The 23,615-nt window shown below is 51.5% G+C and overlaps 1 protein-coding gene across 2 annotated transcripts in view; it reads right to left on the bottom strand.

Annotated features, from left to right (window-relative positions):
• Window positions 1-209: 209 nt before the first annotated feature.
• The window catches only part of MED27 (mediator complex subunit 27), a 76,093-nt gene continuing 52,687 nt past the window's right edge, over window positions 210-23,615 (bottom strand). Inside the window, exons 4-6 of one of the 2 annotated variants that reach the window (XM_037728035.1) lie at window positions 9,827-9,914; window positions 3,178-3,255; window positions 210-775 (exon numbers count right to left, since the gene is read on the bottom strand). In XM_037728035.1, coding sequence (XP_037583963.1) covers window positions 669-775; window positions 3,178-3,255; window positions 9,827-9,914 — 273 coding nt within the window. In that variant the 3' untranslated portion in view covers window positions 210-668. The remainder of the gene's footprint in view (window positions 776-3,177; window positions 3,256-9,826; window positions 9,915-23,615) is intronic. The other variant, XM_017499013.2, reaches the window with a different exon arrangement.

The raw sequence follows: 23,615 nt of genomic DNA, 5'->3' as shown, positions 1-23,615 counted from the left end.
CATCACAACATCTCTGAAATAGAGGATCTGCCAGCGCTGCCCTCTCCCCTGAGAGCAGGATGCAGGGCAGGACCCGCTCCAGAAGAACCACCCCGCAAACGGGACGTACTGGTTTCTGTTTCCTTAAAAGGCCCAAGCCCGTTATGCATTCATGAACTGAATGTGTTTGTTCTTACAAGGTGCTATAAGAAACAGGAGACAAAGCCTTGTTCATGGTACAAAAGGTTTATTGCTTACAAAAATAAGTTACCAAACCCCAAAAGCCACACAACGACCGTGCATGACAATACCTATGAACACAAGGGCTGGTACCAGTAACAGTCACGAAATCACAGATGGGCATCGCCCAGGGAGGAGCACACACGAACGAGGAGCATGCTGCTCGGCTTCCTTCTACCAGGTTCTATCAACATCTTCTTGGCCTTCAGTCCATTGGCTAGTGGGAATAATTAGTCCCATCAGTCACAGAGAGGGTTCTGCTCTTCAGGAGGTTCAGCCTCAGCACTCATGCCGCTGTTTTATGAAAGGGAGGAGCGGCTGTACTGATTTGGGTGGTGAGGAACCATCTGAGCCTTCCGTGGGCTTCCTGTGTGTCTGGGGAGGTGCCGGGTGGGGTCTGAGGCTGCGGCCAGGGTGGGGGCTACTGCCGGCAGGTGTCGTGGAAGGCTTCAAGGGTTCGGAAATCCCTCCATGTCGGGGGAAGGCCGTCCTGCAGAAACTTCCCGCAGCGCTGGCACGGGGCCTGGAATAGCTTTATGTAACTCCTTAACCAGGTCTAAAAAGAGAAACGAGGAGAGAAGTGACAGGATGGGATACAGTAGCTCCCACAGTCCTCCTTCCAATCAAGCCTAATGACCCAGACAGCCGAAGCTGGCCGTGGCCCCAGAAGATGCCCCGTGACTTCACAGAGAGCAGCAGGCGGAACCCACAAGGTCACCTGACTGCCGATGTCCACTTGTGAGGCTGGCTTGCCCTTCCCAGCTGAGGGAGTTTTAAAAATAGAAAGCCCTACTCTCAAAAGCAGGAAGGGCTCCCTGGAGTCCCTGTGAACCACTGAGCAGCCCGAAGGTCTGGGGACCAGCACCCTACTTTTGCTTTCCAGGTCCCGTGTCTTCTGAATGTCAGTATCCATCTCTTCTTGCCCACCACTGAGGTGGCTGTGGATGTGAGCTAAGGAAGCCCTGGAACCGTTGACAATTGCAGAGTTCTCCACTGAGGTCAACACGCCTTCTAGCTAATGTGATTTCAAAGGTCGTCACTCACTGTCATAGTGTGGCCTAACACACCGGGGGGATGGGCAGGGACAGCCCTGGTGCCACCAAATAACATCATCAACAGCAAACCCACACTTGAGTGGTTCAGAGTGCAGAGCTTTCCTGGGCATCATACATAAGGATGAGCCTCCCATAACTCAATTCTCAAACTCAAGGAGATTCACTACTAAAGAAACAATACCCAAACCCCACAACAGCAGGTAAGCAAGTTCTCGCTGTGAAAGGGGCATGTGAATCTCGTCATTCAACGTCCTCCTGAACTATGTCGATAAGAGAAAATTGTTATTTGAAGAGGTCGGCCGAGCTTATTAATACAAATCCTTCCATCTTTACCACAGCTGCCTTCATGGTGACAGGGCATGGTCCATCAATTCCAGCCCCATTTCCAAAGGCCAGGTGTTTGGGGGTTTTGGCAATACATATGAAGTCAAGAGGTCATTTAAACTATTTATACTGCCCTAAGTGGAAGAAGTTCTGTCTCTGCCACAGATAGTACTCATGTCTGTGCCTCAAATCAATCAATCAACAGATACTTATTAATTAGCTGGTGTGGGCTGAGCACAGTGCTGGGTGCTGTGACAGATGTAAGAGTTCTTTTTTTTTTTTTTTTTTTTTTAAAGAGATCAGATCTCGCTCTGACACCCAGGCTGGAGTGCAGCTGTGCAATCAAACATAGCTCGCTGTAACCTCGAACTCCTGGGCTCAAGCCATCCTCCTGTTTCAGCCTCCAGAGTGGAGCCACTGGGATTCAAATCTTCCCTAAATCCCAAAGTCAGTTACCAAACGGGAAGTGGGCGTTACAACATGCCAGGTTCAAAAGCAAGTCTTTGTGTGTATTGGAAATTGGAGATCTTGCTGAAGATGGCTAAAGGAATCGTTCCCTGGACACACAGAAGGACCACTCGTGGGGAGCTCTGAGCACCTGGCTGTGCTGTGCCCAACCTGCCACCACCGTGGAGCCAATCAATGCACCAGGGATATGTCTTCCGAGAAAGGAACTACAGGCTCTCTGAGCAGTGTGATGGTCGGTGCCCGTGTGATCGGATGAACTGTGAGCCATACCACATTCAGCTGTCAACACTGACTGGCCTTGCTAACAGGTAAGTCTTTGGAGTGAGTTCTCCAACTGGCAGACTTTCTAGCATGAAGGAAACAGGGAGTCCCAGCTGCAGTGGCTGATGGGGCCTGCTGGCATAAGAGCATGCAGCCATGTGAGCCTGATGGTAAAACAGCTGGCTACGTCTGTCAAGGACATGGGAGACATAGTGTTAGCCCTACTTAGGCCAACTGGTGGCCGTGTGATAAATGCTGATAAACTAGCCCTGGGGGGCAGGGAAAGCCCTGACTTGTAGCGTTTGCTGATTTCCGTGGTGTCAACACTCCCACCAAGTTTGATTTCAAACTAGCCGTGGGTGAAGGACCGCCCGCAAGATCCTGAACGGGAAGTGGCAGGAGCTGGCTCCAGCACACCGCGGGCATGGCTGCTCTGGGGCCGCTCCCATCTCGAGTTCCAACTCTTAAAATCTAAGGAGTAAATGTCTTGGGGAACTGCATGATTTGTTAACTCATTGCCATATGCTCTGCACCAACCACAGGGCCTGGCCCAGATTAGGAGCTCAATGAAGTATCTGTGGACTCAGTCAATGCTGGGAACTATTTTGCATAATCATTTCTGAAACCACCACTTTTCCAGCAAAGAAAGAAAGCACCAGTGAATGAAGCTGGAAGTGGTTTCTCCCAGGGCCTTCCCAGTTTAAAGAAAGCAGCAGTTTTAAACTGGCAGCCCCATCTCCCACCAGGAGGCCTCAAAGTCTGAAGAGGCAACAGCTCCCTTCATGCTGCCTGTTCTCACTTGAAGAGATCCAAAGTTTCAACAGGAGACCTGACTCTTGAAGCCACTTACCATGAAGGATCTGACCACAACATCCGGCATCTGGGGCAGCTGGTAGTGGAGCAGGGCAGTGGTGGCGTGGTCTGTCACCTGAGAGGGAAGGACAATGACAAGTTAGCAGCCACTCTGAGCTGGCAGAGAGAAAACAAGCAGGACAAATGCATGTCCTCTGTGTGAAAACAGATCTGAGCATCTCGTGGACAAAAGGGCATCTAAAGTAAAATCTCAGTAGAAAAATGAGTTAGCAGAGTTGCGGACCCAGAGTGGGAGAAGAGGCATGCTGTCAGCAGAAAGGAAGCAGGCCTGAAGGCAGGAGGGGTATGGACGATTCCAGCAGCTGAAAACCTGGCCAGCCTGGAGCACTGGGAGAGGGAGTGGCCAGAGGCCAGTGGGGGCCAATCCCCGGGGGGATCCCAAGCCTCCCTGCCCAGCGAGACATGGCACACATAGCACATGCGCCAAGAAGCACTTCTGCCTGGCGCACACACTTCCTCTTCCTCCCGGAAAGGTTTTCCCGACAGGGCAATTGTCTCTTTCCATTTCCTTGAATTCTCATTCTGTCACCATTTGTAGCCACCCAGGCTTTATGGTGGGAAGCCTGACCGTTTCTGAGGTTGTTCCCTTGGGTCTCACAGTTGCTAGGATAGCCCTTCGGAGGAGCCCCTCGCATCTGGTGTGGCCCCCTCACCAGCTCTCTGAAGGCTGTGTCCTGTGGCCAGCACCCCAGAGGTCTGTGCCTGCTGTCTCCTGACTCCTCAGGAGAGATTTATCAGCGAGGGCCAAGGGAAAGGCCACTTGAGATCCAGCAAAGGCATCAGGTTGACCAGATGGACGGAGCACAGGGTCTAAGCTCTGGCACACCCCCCTGCCCCAACCTTGATCCAGCTACTTATCCTCCCTGCGTTTCCAAGCTCCTTCCGAGAAGCAAAGAGGCTGGCTGGCGAGCCCTGGTGGTTCTGAAGCTGGATGACGCCGTGAATTGCTAATGCCTGCCATCAATCAGCAAATGAGTAGATTATACTAATTTGATAGTCATGTTCAAAGTAATGGTTTACATGATTGTCCTCATTAGGGATTCTTGACATCCCACATGTCATCATTAAAAACAAAACAGGCCGGTGCAGTACCTCATGCCTGTAATCCCAGACCTTTAGGAGGCTGAGGCGGGTGGATCATTTGAGCCCAGGAGCTCAAGACCGGCCTGGGCAACAGAGTAAGACCCCACCTCTATAAAAAACACAAAAAATTAGCTGGCTGTGGTGCCACACAGCTATAGTCCCAGCTTCTTAGGAGGCTGAGGTGGGAGGATCATCTGAGCCTGGGAAGTTGAGGCTACAGTGAAAAGTGAGTGTGCCACTGTACTCCAGCCTGGGCAACAGAGACCCTGTCTCAAACAAAACGAAACAAAAAACCACATTTAAAGAATAAAACCCAAAAAACTCCAGAGAAAGTCCTTAGCTTTGAGAACAAGAATGAACACAGGTCTAATCTGTGTAGATGTGTCCATGTTCTAGCCCCCGCAACACTGTGTATGCTGACGAACCCAGGCAGTGGTGGAGCACACTGGGCAGGCGGAAACCAGAAGTGCTGGTCCGGGACCCGCACGGTGAGCTGCAAATGACCTCGAATTAGTCCAGCTGTGTGTCCACAACCACAGCTGGAGAGGCTGCCCCACAAAAAAGCGCAAGGACACGGACTCTGCAGACAGGCAAGCCGGAGCCTGGCTCCCTGGCCTCCTATGGAGCCTCTCTAAGCCTCAGTTTCCTGTTCCATAAAATAGAGATTGTACTACATACTGCAAAAGGCTGGTGAGAGGACTGAGCGAGGCCAGGTGTGGGAAGCACTCACTCTCCGGCGATGCTACCAGCCCCGCCTGCCTGTTCTCCTCTGCCTGGGCCCTGGACTTGTCCTATTTCCCACTGGACTTTCATGGCCTGCCTGATGGCTGCTGAACACCAGACAGATCAACAGCTCCTTGGGGCAGGGATCATGTCCGCCTGATTCGTGCTGCATCCCCAGGGCCTAGGATATCACCCTTGCATACAGCAGGTGCTAAATACATAGTTGTTGAATAAAGAAGTAAACTTAAAAACGCCCACTCACTGAAGGCCGTGTACCATAAACACCTGCACTTTGTTGCAAATACATCAACAGTTCATGTAGCCAACATGGCCGAGAAATTCTTATCCAAGTGGCTTTCAAGATAAATGGTACTTATTCCTTTGAGTGCCAAGGCTGCTTTTATTTTAAGCATTTTTGACAGACAGCTTTCTAAAATGAGCAATGCTTTTTTTTTTTTTTTTTAAACAGTAGTAATGATAACTTTGCAAAATGACTGGTGGTAATTGGTGGAGGGAAGGTAACGGCTAAGAAACGCAGCAAAGCAAACTGGGCTCAAACGGTCCCTGAACTTGAACGCTTGGTTCTTGCCCATCTAGCTCCCTTGCTAAGAAAACCCGTGAAAGTGCCATTTTATGGGCCAACAAGAGGTTTTTTGCAATTATACTTGCCATTGCAGAAGAAACAAAGTTTGTGAATTCTTTCTCCTGACCCTACCATTTATTTTTAAAATGTCTCCAGTGAAGCCCCTGTTGGAACGGCCAGGGCGGCAGGGCTGGCTTTGTTTGCTCTGGCCCTGCTGTTCTGTAGCTCCGGGTGTGACAACTTCCCTTGATGGGAACATCCGTCCCTGGGAGGCCCCTGGGGTGAGGCCACCTACATCCACTTCAGCCCTTCAGCAGCCACGTGCAGGCAGAGAGGCTTTGTCTGGCTGCACTTTTGTTTATTTTGTTTTCACATTTTTAAACGCAAATGACCAACACTTAAAATTCGGGAAAGTTTACCTGTGGTGCCCAGCTCCTCTGGAAGCATCAGAGGATATGGGGACTGTCTCACAGGCTACTGTGAAGACTAAACGGGGCCCAGCTTCTTCTCATCTCTGTGACTGTGACCCTGGCACAGCAGCTGCAGCAGCTGAGCGGCGGTGACACGTGCAGTTTGCCCGAGCACCCCAAGGTCTCAGATCCAGCCTGCTCCCCTCACAGGGGACCTGTGAGGCCCTGTGGCCTTTGGAGTTTACAGCCCCTAACCAAACCAACAAGACCCTCTGCCCCCAAGATGCCCCAAACCCTCCCCAGCCCTGCTGCTCCCTGGGTACCTGGACGGGCTTCCTGATCTTTATTTGAGCTCATCTTCCCTGGCCTTACAGATCTGTGCCCATCTCTTCCCTTCCTTAGCTGACTTCTGGACTTGGCCTCCTCTGGCTGAACTTGAGTTCTCCAAGTATTCTGAGACAAACCTAGTTTTGATAACTGCAAGGTGCTATCTCCAGGCAAGGCATTGTGCGAATTACAGGAACATCTCAAGTGATCTTCCAGAACTGCTCCTTCTCCAGCGTTTTTGCTAAATGGTCCTTCACCCAGAGGCCCAAGCCAGAAACCCGGGCCCCGCCCTGTCATCTGCCTCCCCCGCCTCGTACTCAAGCAGGCTGGTGGTTCCATTATTTATCTCAAATCCTTCTACGTCTTCCCACCTTGCCTGCCTCAGCACAGCTAAGAGGGAACACTCAGCAGCAGAGGGGGAGAGTGTGCGCTCCTCCCTCCAGCAGTGCAGCCTTGGGCAGGGACTTCACCTTCATTAGCTGCCGTTTTCCCGTCTGGAAAATGGGGACAATGACAAAGAGTGCCCACCACAGGGGATGACTGTGAGGATGAAGGTGTGCAGAAGTGAGTGCTGGTCAGAAAGCAGGAGTGATTGCCATCACTCACCTAGAAACCCAACTGTGTCACTCCCCCACTTAAACCCTCTTACAGCTTCCCCTGCACTCAGGATGAATTCGAACGGACATGTGAAACCCTGCAGTGCCCGGTTTCCGCCTCCTCTCCCTGGGTGCCTCAGTTCCCTGAGTCCTTCCCTTGGCATGGACCTCTCCTTTTCCCTCCTCTCCTTCTCGTGTTGAGGGAAGCCCCCCAGACTCCCCGATGGGCTTGTGTCCTTGCCTGGCTCTCTTCCCCATCTCACTCCTCATACCTGAACTTGGTATTTTCTGTCACGTTTGTTTAGTGTCAGTTTCCCTACCTTGAGCCCATGTCCGTCTAGTGCCTGACACGGAGGTTCTCAGTATGTGTGTGGATGGAGAGAAGGACCCCTACTCCGACTCCCTGTGGGGAGAGTGGCTCAGATAAGGTGGGTGGAGCCAGGGGCCTGGAAGGGGTGGGGACTGGGGGACAGGAGCTGAGGACACGGCTCTGATCTACCTCCAAGGTGCTGGGGTGTCTCGGAGTTGTCCTCTGCGGTAGAAGCCACCAATGGTCACCTGTCTGCTTCTCCTCTGCTTCCTGGGTGCACCAGAAGACTTTCCGGCTTCACAGTTACTTATGCTGGACGCCGTGGACGGCTCTGGCTGCCGCACCAGAAGGGGATGATGTGCGCTGCTGTCCTGGAGGCTGAGGGGCGAGTGTGGATTCCCCAGACTCGCTCTCTTCCCCTCTTCCCCTGCGACCTTGGAAACCACACACTAAGACGGTGGAGTCACCAGAGGGTGGGGTCCTGTTTTGCCTGGGTCCTTGAGTGACACAGACCTGTCACAACTCAGGATGGACATGTAACATGAGGAGGAAATGGGCTTGAATCGGGTGGGACTACAGGAGGTTTATCACTGCGGCATTCTTCTGCTCTCTCCAGACCAATCTGCCTTTCTTGGATATTCACTGCACATCCAGAAAAATGGGCCACAGTGCTGGCTAGGACTCCCAAGCCCGTTACAGTGGTGGCACAACGAACGAGTTCCAGCTGTGGCCAAGGAGCTCTCCCCTTGAAAGTGCTGCTGCCAGCATCTGGGAGTTTGTTAGAAATCTGCCTTCTTGGCCGGGCGTGGTGGCTCATGCCTGTAATCCCAGCACTTTGGGAGGCTGAGGCGGCTGGATCACCTGAGATCAGGAGTTTTGACCAACATGGAGAAACCTCGTCTCTACTAAAAATACAAAATTAGCCAGGGGTGATGGCGCATGCCTGTAGTCATAGCTACTCGGGAAGCTAAGGCAGGAGAATCACTTGAACCTGGGAGGCGGAGTTTGCGGTGAGCTGAGATCGCACCATTGCACTCCATCCTGGGCAAAAGAAGGGAAACTCTGTCTTAAAAAAAAAAAAAAAAAAAAAAAAAAAAAAAAAAGAGAAAAGAAATCTGCCTTCTTGGGCTCCTCTCTAGACACAGCATTGGAATCTCCAGGGTGGGGCCCAGACACTAAGCCAGCTGCTCCAGGCTATTCCTAGGGATGCTAAAATGCACGAGAAGGTGATGCCAGTGAGCACACAATCCCCTGGGATACTGTCAGATTCCCATCTGGGAGCTCGGGGATGGGAGAGGTGGAGGGTCTGCATTGCCAGCTGACTCCCAGAGGTGCCCACACCGCTGGTTAGGGACTGGGCTTTGAGTGGCAAGGCTGGAGCATATTCCAGGCACTACTGGAGAACGGCCCCCAGAGGGTTGGGTATTTGATTCTGGGCCATGAAACCAAGGAATACAAATCACAAAGACAGTCTGTCTTCTCATGAATCAAAATGAATGGTACCACCTGAGTTTCACAATGGGCACTGTGGGGTGCGGGGTGGAAGATTTCACAACAGGTGCCTGTAGAGTGGGGGGTTTTTCCCTTTATTTCTGAAAAGTGCTTTTTTTTAAAAGAATCATTGGATATTTTATAACTTATAATAGCTATTATTAAGAAGAGCTTACGTGCCTCTCTCATTTAATTCCCATAGTAACTTGGAGACGGGTGCTTTTCTTTTTTGAGACAGGGTGTTGCTCTGTTGCCTAAGCTGGAGGGCAGTGGCGTGATCTTAGCTCAGTGCAGCCTTGACCTCCTGGGCTCAGGCAATCCTCCCACCTCAGCCTCCTGAGTAGCTGGGACTACGGGCTCACGCCACCAAGCCCAGCTAATTTTTTATTTTTGTAGAATCAGGGTCTTACTATATTGTCCACGCTGGTCTCCAACTCCTGGCTCCTTCTGCCTCGGCCTGACAAAGTGCTGGGATTATAGGAGTAAGCCACTGTGCCTGGCTGACTATTCTTATTTACATCTGATAGAGGAGGAACGAGGAGGTACAGAAGCTGGGAAGACGTACACCGCGGGTGAGGGCAGCAGTGTGGGAGCCCACACACTGGGAGGCCCAGGCCTCTGCCCACTTTCCGCCCACTGACTCCCATCCCCGGCTCTCCCAGTTTGCAGATAAAGGTGCAGGTCCAGGGTCATGCCCAGCACCTGCCCAGCGTCTCCCGGGGTGGGTAAGTCTTTGGGAAGCTGGAGCCCCGACGCCAGGCACAGGTTAGAAGATTCACATGTGCCTGCTGTAGCACAGGCTGCTCAAGGCTGGCACAAACTGAGTTAACTAGAAAGTGTCCTCTTCAGATGTGGCAGGAGCCACAAGCCACAGCTCTGCTGGGTGTCTGGCTCACAGGCGAGGCACCTAATTAGTTTTTCCATTGCTGGTCGGCCATCCGGCCAAACTCAGCCTCTTTTTCAAAAGGTCCAGTATAAAGTATTCTCTTCCATTGCCAAGTGGTGGTAGCTTTTTTCAGTGCTGATGCAATCATTTGATTCCTTCGGTTTCCCACCGCCAATTACAGAAATATTTTTAATGCAAGGAAACAAAGCTGACTAACTCGCTGTGTTTTCCCTCCTGGCCTCCCAACTCCTCCACTGCTGGTTTCGAATTCCCGTGGCCGAACTCCAGGCACCAGGCGGACGCAGCTGTGGAACACAGGAGAACTTCACCTACGGTGATCTCCCTTTTTGTCAAAGCATTCCACCTTCAATATTTTTTTGTTTTACATTTTTCAACAACAAAGTTGTTTTTTTGCTTAGCATCCAAGATGTGGAAAAAACAGGCCTGGGGCAAAAAAAATCTGCTATTAACTAATTTAAATTGACTCTGTGGCAGCAGAGTTTTGGTCCTATTGTGCGGCAAAGCTAATGAGATTCCACTGGGAGATAAAAGCCGCCCTCCCTCTAGGAGGAGGCCAGGAAGGGCACTAATGCTCCCAAGGAGAGGGAGGCGATTCACCCCACCAGTGAGTATGGGTTTGAAAAAAGGCTTGTAAAAAGATCAAAGGGATGCGAGCCCAAGGAAAGGGAGGGAGGAGAAGGCAGGAGAGTCACAGTGAGCCAGCGAGACTGGCCCTTGAAGCAGGAGGAATGTGGGCACAGGGAGACGGGTCTCACAAAGAGGGCAGAGGGCGACGCAGGGGAGGGGCTGCGCTGGGAGGTGCGCAGCTCACTGCAAAGCAGAGAAGTCGCAGATGCCCCATTCGGGGCGTGTCCCCCCCTCAATGGTGACCTGCAGTGATTGACTTTGAGAAGGGTGACATCTCCATTGCCAACAGTTCCAGTCTATTTGATCAATGTTACTTTCAGTTTTCCCCTGCCCTCTCTCAGCATATTCAAACCCAGGAGAGAACAGAGCTCAGGGATGGAGTAGGGACTCTTTCAAGAGACCTTGAAACAGCTGCCAGTCAAGCCGCTGGAAAAGGAGATGCCAGTCAAAACAGTTTCCCAAAGCTCCTCTGCCATATTGTGTGCAAGGAGCTCCTGACAGCCCCCCTCCTACAATCAGAGCTGGAGGGTGCTTCGGAGATCAGGAGTTATTTTAGCTAAATCCAAAGTGGCACTGCCTGCAATTACAGCAACGGTCCACATCACCATTTACTGAGCACTAACCTGGTGCAAGAGCTGGCCTACACCGCACAGTCCAGGGTGTGTGGCTCCCTTGACAGGACTGAGCCTCTGGATCTGGCCCTTGTGCGCTGTGTGACCTTGGGTGAGGATTAAATGGGCCAATGCAGGGACAGTGCACTGACAAACATTAAAGTGTCCGACACATGGCAGCCTCCACCAAATATGTCCCGTTGTGGTTTTTGGCCCACTGAATTCCCACGACGACCTTATGACAGAGGCATGCTCATGTTTGCCATTTCTAAGTCAGGGGCTAAGTCACAGGGAGGTGAAGTGACTTGCCCAAGCCAAGAAGCTGCTAGGTGGCAGGGAACCTTCTTGGCTTGGGCAAGTTCTGACCTTCTGAACGTTCCGACCTTCTGAACCCCAGCTTGAGTGCCTGACCCCAACGTCCCAAGTCTCATGGGCTCCCCACTCCAGGCCTTTTGGGGTGGACAGAGGCTGTGGGGGGATGAAGAAAGGTGCCATTTGCAGGCCCTCTCCTCCCCAGGAGGAACTGGAAGTCAGCACTTTTAGGATGGAGCTGGGACTGGATGCCAAATCTCCTCACTTCCACCCCAGTTCCTGTCACTGATGTTCCTTCCACTGCCCAGCCAGAAGCTTCAACCTCTCTGGCTCCCTGCCATGTGCCAACCCCAGCCCTCCAAGCAGTCTGACAGAGACAGCGGTGGGCCTCAAGAAGACCTCCAGATTGAATGAGTCTCCCTGCTGTGGACAAAGGAGAAATTGGGCAAAGACAAGGCAGCTGGATCACGTGGGCATGAACACACGTTCACTGAGGGAACGAAAAAGTGCAGTGTGAGAAAAGAGGTGGGGCGGGGAGGGCGGGATGGCCCTACTGTGTGCGCCAGATTCAGTGTGCATCGATTCAGTGTGCATCCTGCTGTGTGCCCCCGATTCAGTGTGCATCCTACTGTGCGCCCTGGATTCAGGCGTGTGTCCTGCTGTATTTCCCAGATTCAGGTGCACATCCTACTGTACACTCTGGATTCGGTGCGCACCCTACTGCACATCACGGATTCGGTATGCAGCACCCACTTGCTTTTTCCTACTCAGGCCCTCTCCCACTGTGAGGGCAAAGATAACAGGTTTAGGCCCAGCAAGACGATTTTTCCCTTAAATTCAACCCTCAGGGCCCAGGTTTTGTGTTGACCAGATGGAGGTTTGTTCTATAGCAGTAAGGGAAGAATAAAGGACATCGAGACGACACAGAGAGAATAGGGAGAAACCTTCTTAATACACTATTGTTCCTCAGCTGCTTCCTCTTGGAAAAGCAAGGGTCTGTTAGGCTCCTTGAAGGGGGAAAGTTGAGACGAAGACAATGCCAGTCACCAGCCTGGACAGGGAACAACAGTGTCATCCACAGCAAGACCCTTGTCCTCTGTTTCAGGGTGATCTTGTACTTGTCACCCAGGCTGGAGTGCGGTGGTCTGATCACAGTTCACCGCAGCCTCGAATTCCTGGGCTCAATGATCCTCCTGCCTCAGCCTCTCGAATAGCTGGGACTATAGACATACACTACCACATCTGGCTAATTTTGCTATTGTTAGCAGAAATGAGGTTTGTCCAAGCTGGTCTTGAACTCCTGGGCTCAAATGACCCTCTCGCCTCCCACAGGGCTGGGATTACAGGTGTGAGCCACCACGCCCAACCCAACCCTCCCGCCTCCCACAGTGCTGGGATTACAGGTGTGAGCCACCTGGAGCCATCACGCCCAGCCCAAACTTGCACTTCGTTCCTATCTTTTTTTTTCTCAGAATTTTCTGAATACTTTTAACTTGGGGTATTTGATTTGATTTAAATGGAAACTTACAGTTCCTGCTAGGTGTTCTGAAACAGGGGCGCTTGTGTTTCTCGGTGACCCAGGGATTGTCTTCAGGGGCTCCCGAGTACCCAAAGGCCCTGATCATCATCCTGCCCCTGGGGTCATGCTCCCGGGCCAGAGTGGAGGCTGGTGGTGCTGTATGCGGGTAAGGAACAGACTCTGGAGGCCGACTGCTGGGAATCGCCTTCCAGCCTCTCGATGGCGAACCAGGCTGGGGACCAGGACCCAGGGGTTCACAGGCTCCCTGAGATGATTCTGGGTGCAGGTGCAGGGGCTACTTTGGGCCACTGTTTGCTTCCCACCACAAGGGGGCAGGACTGTGGCTGAGTAGCACCCAGGAGCGCTGAGCTTGAACAAGGGATGCTCTTCTAATGCACCCACTGAGGGCATCATCTGCCAGCACACAGCCCACAAGGCCAAGCTAGAAGACTGGGCGCCTACCCCTGTTCAAAGTATTTCCCCAGAAGATTAGTAAATAGGAAAAGTTAAGTACTCAAGTGTTTAGAAGTTGCTTATTTAAAAGAGAAGCCTGGTAGGGATCCAGACTGTGGCTTCCCTCCAGCCAATCCCGGCTTCTACATACTATGAAGAGAAGATTCCCTTAGCCCTGGGTGAAAGTGTCAAAAAGACAGACAGAGGCAAACCGTCAGAAGACTGGGGTTTGACCTTGGGTTAGTGATGAATGGCCTGGGGGACATCTTTCCTACTGGCCCTTGGTAGAGAAGCATGAGGCTGGGGTGGGGCTGGGTGACTTTGCAGGCCCCTGTCACCTCCTGGCAGTGTTTGCAATGCTGTGCCCTGAAGTTTCTGCCCCAATCCAGGAACCCACCTGCTGCCCTGATGTGATGCACCCTCAGCTGGGCCTCAGATTCTGGGCCGGCTGAAAGAGCTTGAGAATTCAGCTCGGAACCAAGGAGACCATCTGCATGGCACTGTTCTCTGTGTGGGAAACCTCCATGCCACTCAGCCAGACTCTGGAGCACTCAGTAGCAGGCAGCAAAGCCAAAGGTGTGCTACGTGCAGGTGCCCAGGTGGTTCCCATGATGCCAAGATCAGAATGGACTTTCATTGGGTAGGTGTATTTTAATGTTACACAAGGAGATTAGCCCAAGAGTTTGGGTCTCCATTAAGAGTTTCGTCAAGGACAGAGCCACCCGTAAGGAGAGGGACAGTAGGAATCTCTTGGAAGGAGAGAAGTCTTTGTGGATCCTGCAGGCAAAGACATGAACTGAGTGTGTTAAATGTTTAAAGAGGCAGCCATCCCTGCCAGCAGTGTTGCTCTGAGGATGTGTGCTAGTTTGATGAAGAATATTTAAAACAGTCCCAGAAGTACTCATTCCATGAAAAGGGGGGCCATCATTATTTCAAAACTGGAATGCTATGAAGTCAGCCCTGACAGTGATGTTGGGGGTGATGGGGAATGCACAGAGACGAGCTTCTCAAATGGCGATGAAAGTACAGTAGAGCGGAAGCAGGGGATTTATTTTTTATTATGCAGCTCTCGTCTCTAATCTGTACCTCAGATTTGTATGCCACAGGTTCAGCGGGCCTAGCAGCCTGGATAGGAGGCATCGAAGCCTACAGGGACTCGGGATTACTTGGATGGGATCAATATTTCCTCTCTGCTTGATGAAGGAGCCATTTGCATTGGCTCTGAAGGGCTTATAACTGCTCACCAGAGCCAGGCCTGCTGCTCTGGGATGAGACCAGAGGCAAGGCTGCCTGAGCGGGAACTGGAGAGGTGAAGGCAGACATCGCTGCTTCATCTTGCCCAAAATCCCTGCTGATACTTTTGAGATCAAGCTTCGTCTGAGAGGGACGAGCCCGTGGATGTACTTCGAAAGATCTCTGGCACACACCAGGGCCTCTATAAATGAGGTGTGGTTTGGTTTGGGGGTTCCAAACTCATCCTCTTTAAAGTCCCAGTCAGGGTGCCACTGACGCCTAAAAGGAAAGCCCCCAAGTCCCTGGACCCTTGAGTGTAGGCTGGCTGCAGACGGCCTTTAGGGGTGATACGCCCCCGCTGGCCACTCCACAGCCACCTACGGGATCCTTCTGAACACCCTCGTGGGGCACATGAGGCCCTTTTGGACCTGGGTCTCAGCCACATTCCCCTTTAGCACCCCCGCTTATGTGGCAGCAATTCTGGCTCCTGGAGGAATCCACCTCCCGCCCCAACACATTTTCCTGGCTGCACGTCTGTGCTCAAGTGGCCCCTCTGCCTGGAATGCTCCTGTCAGGCTAAGCCCTTCTCACCCCCCAGGATTCTCAGCTCAGGTCTTCCCCATCCCAGCCCACCCCCTGGCTGGGGAAAGGTTCCTTGCCTGTACTCTCAGCAGCATCCTCTCACACCCCAGCTGCGCACTAGCCAGACCTGTGATCAGATGCCCCCAACCCCTAAGCTGTGCTCTCCTTGAGGCCACACTTGCCACATCTCCATCCTCCCTGGGCCTCCAAGAGGACCATGGCACAGCACTGGTGCGGCTCACCTAGCAGGAGTCTGAATGAACGAGAGATAAAGTGGACAGGGGTGTACTTATTGATTTTCGGCCACTGGGGAAAGGGGAGCAGAGTGAGCGGGCAGGGAAGGAGTGGAGAAGCAGAGGTGGGCACTGCCCGGGAGTGGGGCCTGGGCCAACAGGGAAGCCCCAGGGTAGATGCGGGGAACTGTCCAGGGTCCTGACCGCATTCCGCTTCTGCCAAAGGCCTCGTGCAAGGCTGTGAGGAGACGCACAGGGTCTTTGACATTTCTCAGGATTAAGGAATTAAGGCTTCTCATTTAATGAAAAGACAAAAAAGTTCAGTGCTTTCCAGATGGTAAAACGTCAGTTTCTGTCACTGGTTGCCAGGAAAGTCCAAGCCCAAAGGCACCTGAATTGTTCTGCACCCACTTGGTGTGATATTATTTTCTGCAGGAACAGCCTTGCAGTCAGAGAAACATCCAAAGACATCTGGGCTCCCAGGAAAACACAGACAATACCACCTACTTCTCCATCAAACTTGAGGCAATGACCGGAGAAGAATGCAGACTGTAGAGCTGGGAGGGAGACCCGCCAAGAGGCAGCTCAGCTGCCAAGGCGCCAGGTGCCCCAGCCACCCCTGCTCAGTGGGGGAAACAGGAAGGTGGGGCACAACACCTCAATCCGGTGCCTTCCGGAGATCACTGGTTGTGCCACTGGCTCTCCCAGGACCCTGGGGACCGATCCAGCTCCTAGACTCAGGATGCTACCTATATTAGCACTTTGGGGCCGCCCACAGGGCGCTGCTGCATGGCTGTAGCTGTGGTATCTTAGGCTCTGCAGCTCACTTTTTGTGACCCTGAAAAAATGGGAAGGCGGACAATGCTTTGGTGGGTGTGGGTGGGTCTGTCATGGCAACTGGGTCTTGGGTTGACTTTACACATGACAGCTATATGCAAACCCAGGTCTGTCTGACTCCTATACCCTGAGCCACCACGTCTACTGTGGACATATGGGAAATACAGACAGAAGGGGTGATTACTGAGGAAGAGGCATGCCGGAGGAAGCCTGGCCACAGGGGATGGAGGGAGAACTTTCTCAGGAGAAGAGTGTTGCCATTGACAGGCACTCCAGAAAAGTTGACTAGGTGTGGACTAGAAATTCACCTTACACTTCATACCTATGAATTCAACCTCACACCAAGTCTGTGGGGCAGGTACTGTCACGGCTCATGGTTCACTGCAGGCTTAACCTCCCACGCCCAAACCATCCTCCCACCTCAGCCTCCTGAGTAGCTGGGCCCACAGGCACATGCCACTACATCCAGCTAATTTTTAAATATTTTTTATTTTTTGGGGAGATGGGATTTTGCCATGTTCCCCAGGCTGGTCTCAAACTCCTAGGATCAAGTGATCTGCCTGCCTTGGCCTCCCAGAGTGCTGGGATTACAGGTGTAACCCACGCACCCGGCTGTGTCTGTTTTACAGATGAGGAAAACTGAGGCAAGTGAATCCATATAGGAAATAAGTGGGGTAGCCGGGACCCGAGGACACAGCGAATGGCTCTTAGCCACTGTGCTATGTGGCCTCTGTCTGGGTTGGCTGCTGTGGGGGATGTGCTGGGAGGTCAGCCTGGGCTTAGAGAGCAGATGGGCGGGGGCCGTCTTGCATGCTGGCAGCCTGTGCGTGCAGCTTACAGCCTGCTGGGCTGAGGATAGAGGCCTGGTGAGTGCGAAGGTGGGTGGTCTTCCCAGAAGCAGTTATCAGATTCTGACCCGAGTACACTGCGGCCCGCACAACCCTTCAGGAAGAAATAAGCTGTAGAGATGACAGATGACTACTCTGTGACTCCTCTAATGGCAGAAAGCCACAGACCACTTCCAGGGCAATGCAGGATGCCCTAAGAAAGTCAACAGGATGGGCCAGGCTTTCCTGGTTCAATTTTAGCCATAAAACTGGGTCCATGTGAGCACCTGGGCCATGCCCACACTCAGCAGGGGCTGAGGGAGCCTTGTGCAGGAAAGGTGCTGGGGTGGCATAAGGGGAGAACAAATGATCAAATCTGTCCTGGGTTTAGATGCTTATGAATATTCAAACAAGATGGCAGTAAAAGGCTTTTTGGTGGTCGGGTTGAGCCTAACGACCCTCCCTGCGGCTCTCAGCTCCCAGGGCCCCGCGCTGATGCTTCTGCTTGGCGAACTGGTCAATACAGTCCAGCTGTCAGCTGAGGGAGAGGCTGTCCTCAGGGTCCCCCTGGGACCGTCTGCTGCCCCTCCTTCCCTAAAGCCCGTCGCCAGCCCACCAGTGAGCTCACGCACACATCTCTCGGGCACACCACTCATCAGAGTCACGACAGGACTTTGTCTTGCTACACGAAGCTGCCCATTTCCCCTAGCACGAATGAAAGCTGTCCCCTCAGTTCTGTTTGGGATACACTTGTGAGGCAGCAGCAGAATGTACAGAGAGAGATGAAAATGACACCACATTCTGTCTTTATAACATAAGTTCTCCCTGTTGGAAAAGGTTGATCACTTTTTAAGAAGCAGGAGGATGGTCAGAAGGCCGAGACCTGCAAAAGGCAGAAGGCCCTTCAATGACTCTTGGAGGCTGCTCCCAGCTGCAGAGTCCCTCGGTGTGGGGGCCTCACTGCGCAGGGCACCGAACAGGGGACAGGACTGAGATTTGGCCTGAGGTCTTAGAACTTGAGCCACAACCACAGCCTCTTCCAGGCCTTCGCCTGTGGCATTTGAAGAAAGGCTTTTGGAAGGAAATGCAGAGGAGGCTGGTAGGAGGAAATGTTAGAGATTGAAAATAACATGGCCGGGCGCAGTGGCTCACGCCTGTAACCCAGCACTTTGGGAGGCCAAGGTGGGTGGATCATTTGAGGTCAGGAGTTCAAGACCAGCATGGCCAACATGGCAAAACCCTGCCTCTACTAAAAATACAAAAAAAAAAATTAGTTGGGCGTGGTGGCACAAACCTGTAATCTCACCTACTTGAGAGGCTGAGGCAGGAGAACTGCTTGAACAGTGAGGCGAGACCACACCACTGCACTCCAGCCTAGGCAAAAGAGTGAGACCCCGTCTCAAATAAATAAATAAAATAACGTAATGACTGTTTATGGGGCCTCTGTAGTGGTGTGAAATGCGGCAGCAGCGCCACACGCCCAAATGAGGTGACAGCACAGCCTGACTCAGAGGAGGGTGACGGTTCCCGTCCCTGTGGAATGACCCCATGGTGAAACAGTTTCCTTCCCTAGGAGTTGGAATGAGCGATAGGTTAGGAGTTTTGAACACTATTGGGGCTGGTAGTCAATCTATGCTAGGGACTCCACGTGCCCACCAATGCAATATCAGATGTCCACCCACTTTTCAGAGAACTGAATATCCTAGGGTTGACTCAATCTCTTTTACTGAAAAGCACCTGGTGGGCACGGAGTAAACAGACCTTGATAAAGTTGGCCTCAGCTAGGTGCCAGTCTTGCATATTAAAAAGAATGAAGAGGCCGGGCGCGGTGGCTCATGCCTGTAATCCCAGCAGTTTGGGAGGCCCAGGCGGCCAGATTTTCTGAGGTCAGGAATTCAAGACCAGCCTGGCCAACATGGTGAAACCCCATTTCTACAAAAATACAAAAATTAGCTGGGCATGGTAGCACATGCCTTTAATCCCAGCTACTTGGGAGGCTGGGGCAGGAGAATCACTTGAACCTGGGAAGCGGAGGTTGCAGTGACTGAGAACGCATCACCGCACTCCGGCTTGGGCAACAGAGCGAGACTCTGTCTCAAAATAATTAAATAGATAAATAAATAATCAACGAATAAATGAACAAAGGAAAGAAGAAGCAAGCGACATGAACAGAACATGACCAGAACATGACCCACCATGGACAATCCATTTGTTCACACCTAAAAGTTCAGATGGCATGGAACTGAAAGGGTTATTCATCCCTCCGCAGTGACTGTGGACTGAGAGCTAGATATCTGCGGGCTGCTTTCATGCTCTGTCCCTTACCTCTGATGGGAAAACTGCAAAGCGTGTGCGGGTCCCTCTGGGCCCCTCTCTCGACGCCCCCCTGCTACCTGGGCAGGACACACACTCCACCTCTCTCTTCAGCCACCCCAGCAGGACTTAATGCGGTGAGTAGCTGTCGGTCTGCTCTCACGCTCCCTAAATTGCTGGATGAAAATGCACACTGTTTTGAAATGAGGGGGTTAAGGATCAAAACAGTGGCTGCCCCTGCAGAGTTTAAATGTCAGAAAAATATGAACACGCTTGAAACCTTTCCTGGCTCTTTGTGATTCTGCCCTTTCAGATGGTCACCCCCCATCCCATTTCTAAGTACCATTCTCTGAATCTACTCTGCTGGAGACTTGCTGGCTATAAAAAGCTTCTTTGCCCTAGGACCAAGTGCAAGGAGCCTCCAGGGACCACAGTAAATGATGGGAACCTGTTAGCTGCCACAGGCCCACAGCAAGCTGTCCCCAGCCCTCCGCCACTTCCACACTTGGGTAAGGGGTCTAATGAGGAAGAGTGAAAAGGGCTTGCTGATGGAGTGAACGCCTGCAGACAAAAGGAAGGCAGAATTTTGCTTCCTGTGGTGGGATTTGCTGCAGAAGCTCAGGTGCTCAGGCTGTAAGCCAGGGGGTGAGGCACCAGCCTGAGAGAATGTGACAGGGTCATGCTTCCATTCTCCTAGCTCCTAACATTGTTTACCAGAAATAAAAAGGTGAGTATCAGCTTGGTTTGGCTCTGCAAGGCAATCCCTGTCCCCTGACACATTGAAGGAGAGACCTCGGAGGGCTTCCTCCCTTCCCAGCAGGCCCTCGTTCTGGGCTGGCCGCAGCTGCTGCTTCTGAGCAGGAAAACAGATCCAGCACAGTGACTGTGACCACATAATGAACGCCTAAGAGAGGGAGTTCTTGGGGTTCAGCCTCAGCGAGAGCAGGAGGAGAATTCCTCCACTAATGCCATGTGAGCTGCTGGGGGTGGCCCAGAACTCTCATCTCAGAGGTGGGCATAGCTGGGGCACCTCCCACTACTGTCAGGACACCTGGCCACTATCTTCAGCCTGAGCAAGCTCCTCATCTTGATGACCAAGGAGCCTCCTCCGGCACGTCATGCTGCTCCCCAATGCACTTCACGCCAATGCTGCAGGCTGAGTTTTTCTGGATGATGCTGGGAACTAACCCCACTCTGGCCGATCGACTTGACTGGGTGCAGGCAGGCAGAGCAGGGTGGGAGCTGTCTGCTGCAATGCTCCCGAACAGCGTCTTTCTGGGAAACACTACAAGCAACATCAATCATGACGCCCCATACATATAAGTGGGTGGAGAGGAGGAAAATCGAATCTTGGTAAACAACAAATCCTAAAAAGTGGAGTTTAGAAATGTGGCCACCAAATCCTTCTCTTTTGGTGGTTTAGGTTTGAAATACTTAATGTCACCCCACAAACTATGCCAGGCCTCTGAATCTGCAAAGGACGTGGTCCCACCTCTGCATGTAGGGCAGGGCCTGGCGGTGCCACGGGAAGGTCTACCTGCTGGCCACCGAGATGAACATGATGAACTAGGCACGGTGGGCCCTGCCCTGGATGGAGGTGACACCACGCGTGCTTCGTGCTTTCTATTGCCACCTTCCACAAGCTCAGTGATACAGAAACAAGATCCCAAACTCATTCTGCGTGATGATGATTAGTGGAAAGCTTTATTGATAAAGGATTAAGCTTAATTCTGTACATTATTTTCCAATATGTTTCCTTCATTTGACAGCAAGTGGAAGACATTTTAGTAGGGAAGAGAGAGGACTCTCTAATTTAATTCTCACCTGTCCCTGTAAGAAAAGGACTTCAACATTATCTGCCATTAGCTGTAATCAGAGGGCACTACCACCTCTCCCAATTGTGGTTCTTTAATCTGGTGCAGGTCAATATCAGAGGTTAAGTCCACTTAACCTCCGATATAGTTAAAAACAGGTGAAAGGAGAGATGATAAAGGAATCTCAGAAAGGCTTCTGCACAAATACACATGATACGCCACTCACCAGTGAGATAAAATTCCCACCCCTTAGAATTCATCAATTCTTACTGCTTGAAATGTGTTATATAAACTAGAAGCAAGGAATTGGCGGGTGCTCCTAAATCTCTCCAACTAGACTAATATCAAATTTTAAACACTGCTTCAGAATGTGTTTGTAATTTTAAACAAATACAAAGAGTGCCTGGCAGGTTATTTTCAAGGGACGTAGGATAAAAATACAGCACTGTCTTTCTAAATCTATGCTTCACCAAATCTGTGTTTCACACATTTTACAACTTCCTAATAAACTTTCTGCTTGCATTCAAAAATACTTAATACTACAAGAACGTTTAAAAAAAAAAAAAAAAAGACACGCAAAAGTGAGCATGTGCAAGCCCCCTCCCTCGTAAAGGGTATTGGAATGGAAATGGGACCATTGTTAAGTAGTGGGTTATGGGCCCTCCAGAAGTCATCACTGGCCTTTTGTGGAGCCAGGAGAAGGGAGCTCCTGGCAATACCACAGAAGACGTGAAGATAAGGACCAGGTTGAGGGAAAAACCAACTGCAAGATACAGATAATGAGTAGTGTTCTTTCACCCAGAATGTTTTTCAACCAGCTGCTGGGGAAAAACAACAAGGACAGTCAGCATGGAAGATGTCTGCATCAAAGGCCGAGACTTTCTGCATGCGAAGCAAGTAAACACCTCCAGTGTGGTGACTTAGCTAAGAACACTAAGATGAGAAGTGCAGCTCCCTGCACTAAAGCCTACACAAGCACCTCCTTCTCTCCTTTACGCTCCAGACCCAGGAAGTGGGGAGAAAAACGGGGTGGCAAGGAGAGGAGAAGCGAGGGAGGCTGTTTTCTCCATTACATTTCTAGGGAGCTCAGTTGGGTAAAGGGGTGTTAGAAGAGTCAAGCTATGATTTTCTTCATTAAATAAACTGTATTTTAGAGCAGTTTTAGATTTACAGAAAAGCTGCACACATGGGACAGTTCCCATGTCCCTCACCCTGTTTCCCCACTGTTCACACCTTCCATTACTAAGGTACATCTGTCACAACGAAGACACCAACCCTGGTTACTCACTAACAACCGAACTCCAACTTTTATTTGGATTTCACCAGTTTTTCCATTAGTAACCTCTTTCTTTCTTTCTTTAGACATAGTCTTGCTCTGTCACCCAGGCTGGGGTGCAATGTGGCATAATCTCAGCTCCCTATAACCTCTGCCTCCCGAGTAGCTAGGATTACAGGCACCGACCACGACGCCTGGCTAATTTTTGTACTTTACTAAAGACGAGGTTTCACCATGTTGGCCAGGCTGGTCTTGAACTCCTGACCTTGTGATCCACCCACCCTGGCCTCCCAAAGTGCTGGGATTATAGGCATGAGCCACTGCGCCGTGCCCCATTAGTAACCTCTTTCTGTTTCAGGATCCAATCTAGGGTAGTACACTGCATTTAGCTGTGATAAGATCATGAATCTGTAATGCTTATACAGGTTCCCTAAATGGGTAGTTTGCAGCCTCAGACTGCTCCCCTAATCCTAGGCACCTGTCCTCTGCCTACCCCTTATCATCAAAAAATGGGCCCGGGGGCACTGTGAATTGATAAAACACCACTAGAGGGTGGTCCATGATGCCCCTCTGACACACTAAGTCCTATGCTCACTGCCTAATGCACACTAGATTTTCTTCTGAGGTGAGGAAATGTTTTAGAACCAAACAGAGGTAGTGATTATACACTACTACGAAGGCACTTAAAGCCAAGGAATTGTTCACTTTAAAACGGTTAATTTCATGTTATGCGAATTTCATCTCAATCTACAAAAAGTCCTGTGCTTCTGCTGGCACACTGTGGCTACAGGCATTCTTCATTGTGGGGATAACTTTGACCAAGCTTTCAAAATCACATCCCCCCTGTGTCAATGCCGTCAGCCGTTTCTCACTGAATTAAGGATAAAATCCGAATTCTGCACCAGAGCCTAGAGGCACTTCCTTGACCTGAGCCCTGCCTTCTACCTCCACTTTGCCCCCCTTCACATCGCTGGCTCTCCTTCTCACGCTGCCTGCCTCAGTTTCCCCTATAAAGGCTTCCTCTGACTAGCCTAAGCGGAAGCAGGCCCCCTGCTGTTCCAGGCCACAGCCCCCAGTTGACCACCTGGAGTTAGGCTTCCTTGCCCGTCTGAGTTCCCTCTGTGGCCCTGGCACCTGGCACAGTGCCTGGCATATGACAAAGGGGCTCAGTGGATACCTGTTTTTTGTTTGTTTTGAAACAGAGTCTTGCTCTGTTACCCAGGCTGGAGTGCAATGGTGCAATCTCTGCTCACTGCAACCTCTGCCTCTTGGGTTCAAGCAATTCTCCTGCCTCAGCCTCCCAAGTAGCTGGGATTATAGGTGCCCACCACCATGCCCAGCTAATTTT

This window comes from Cebus imitator, unplaced genomic scaffold (assembly GCF_001604975.1).
Source record: "Cebus imitator isolate Cc_AM_T3 unplaced genomic scaffold, Cebus_imitator-1.0 Scaffold254, whole genome shotgun sequence".
Taxonomy (NCBI): domain Eukaryota; kingdom Metazoa; phylum Chordata; class Mammalia; order Primates; family Cebidae; genus Cebus; species Cebus imitator.
This window is presented reverse-complemented; position numbering and strand designations above follow the sequence as displayed.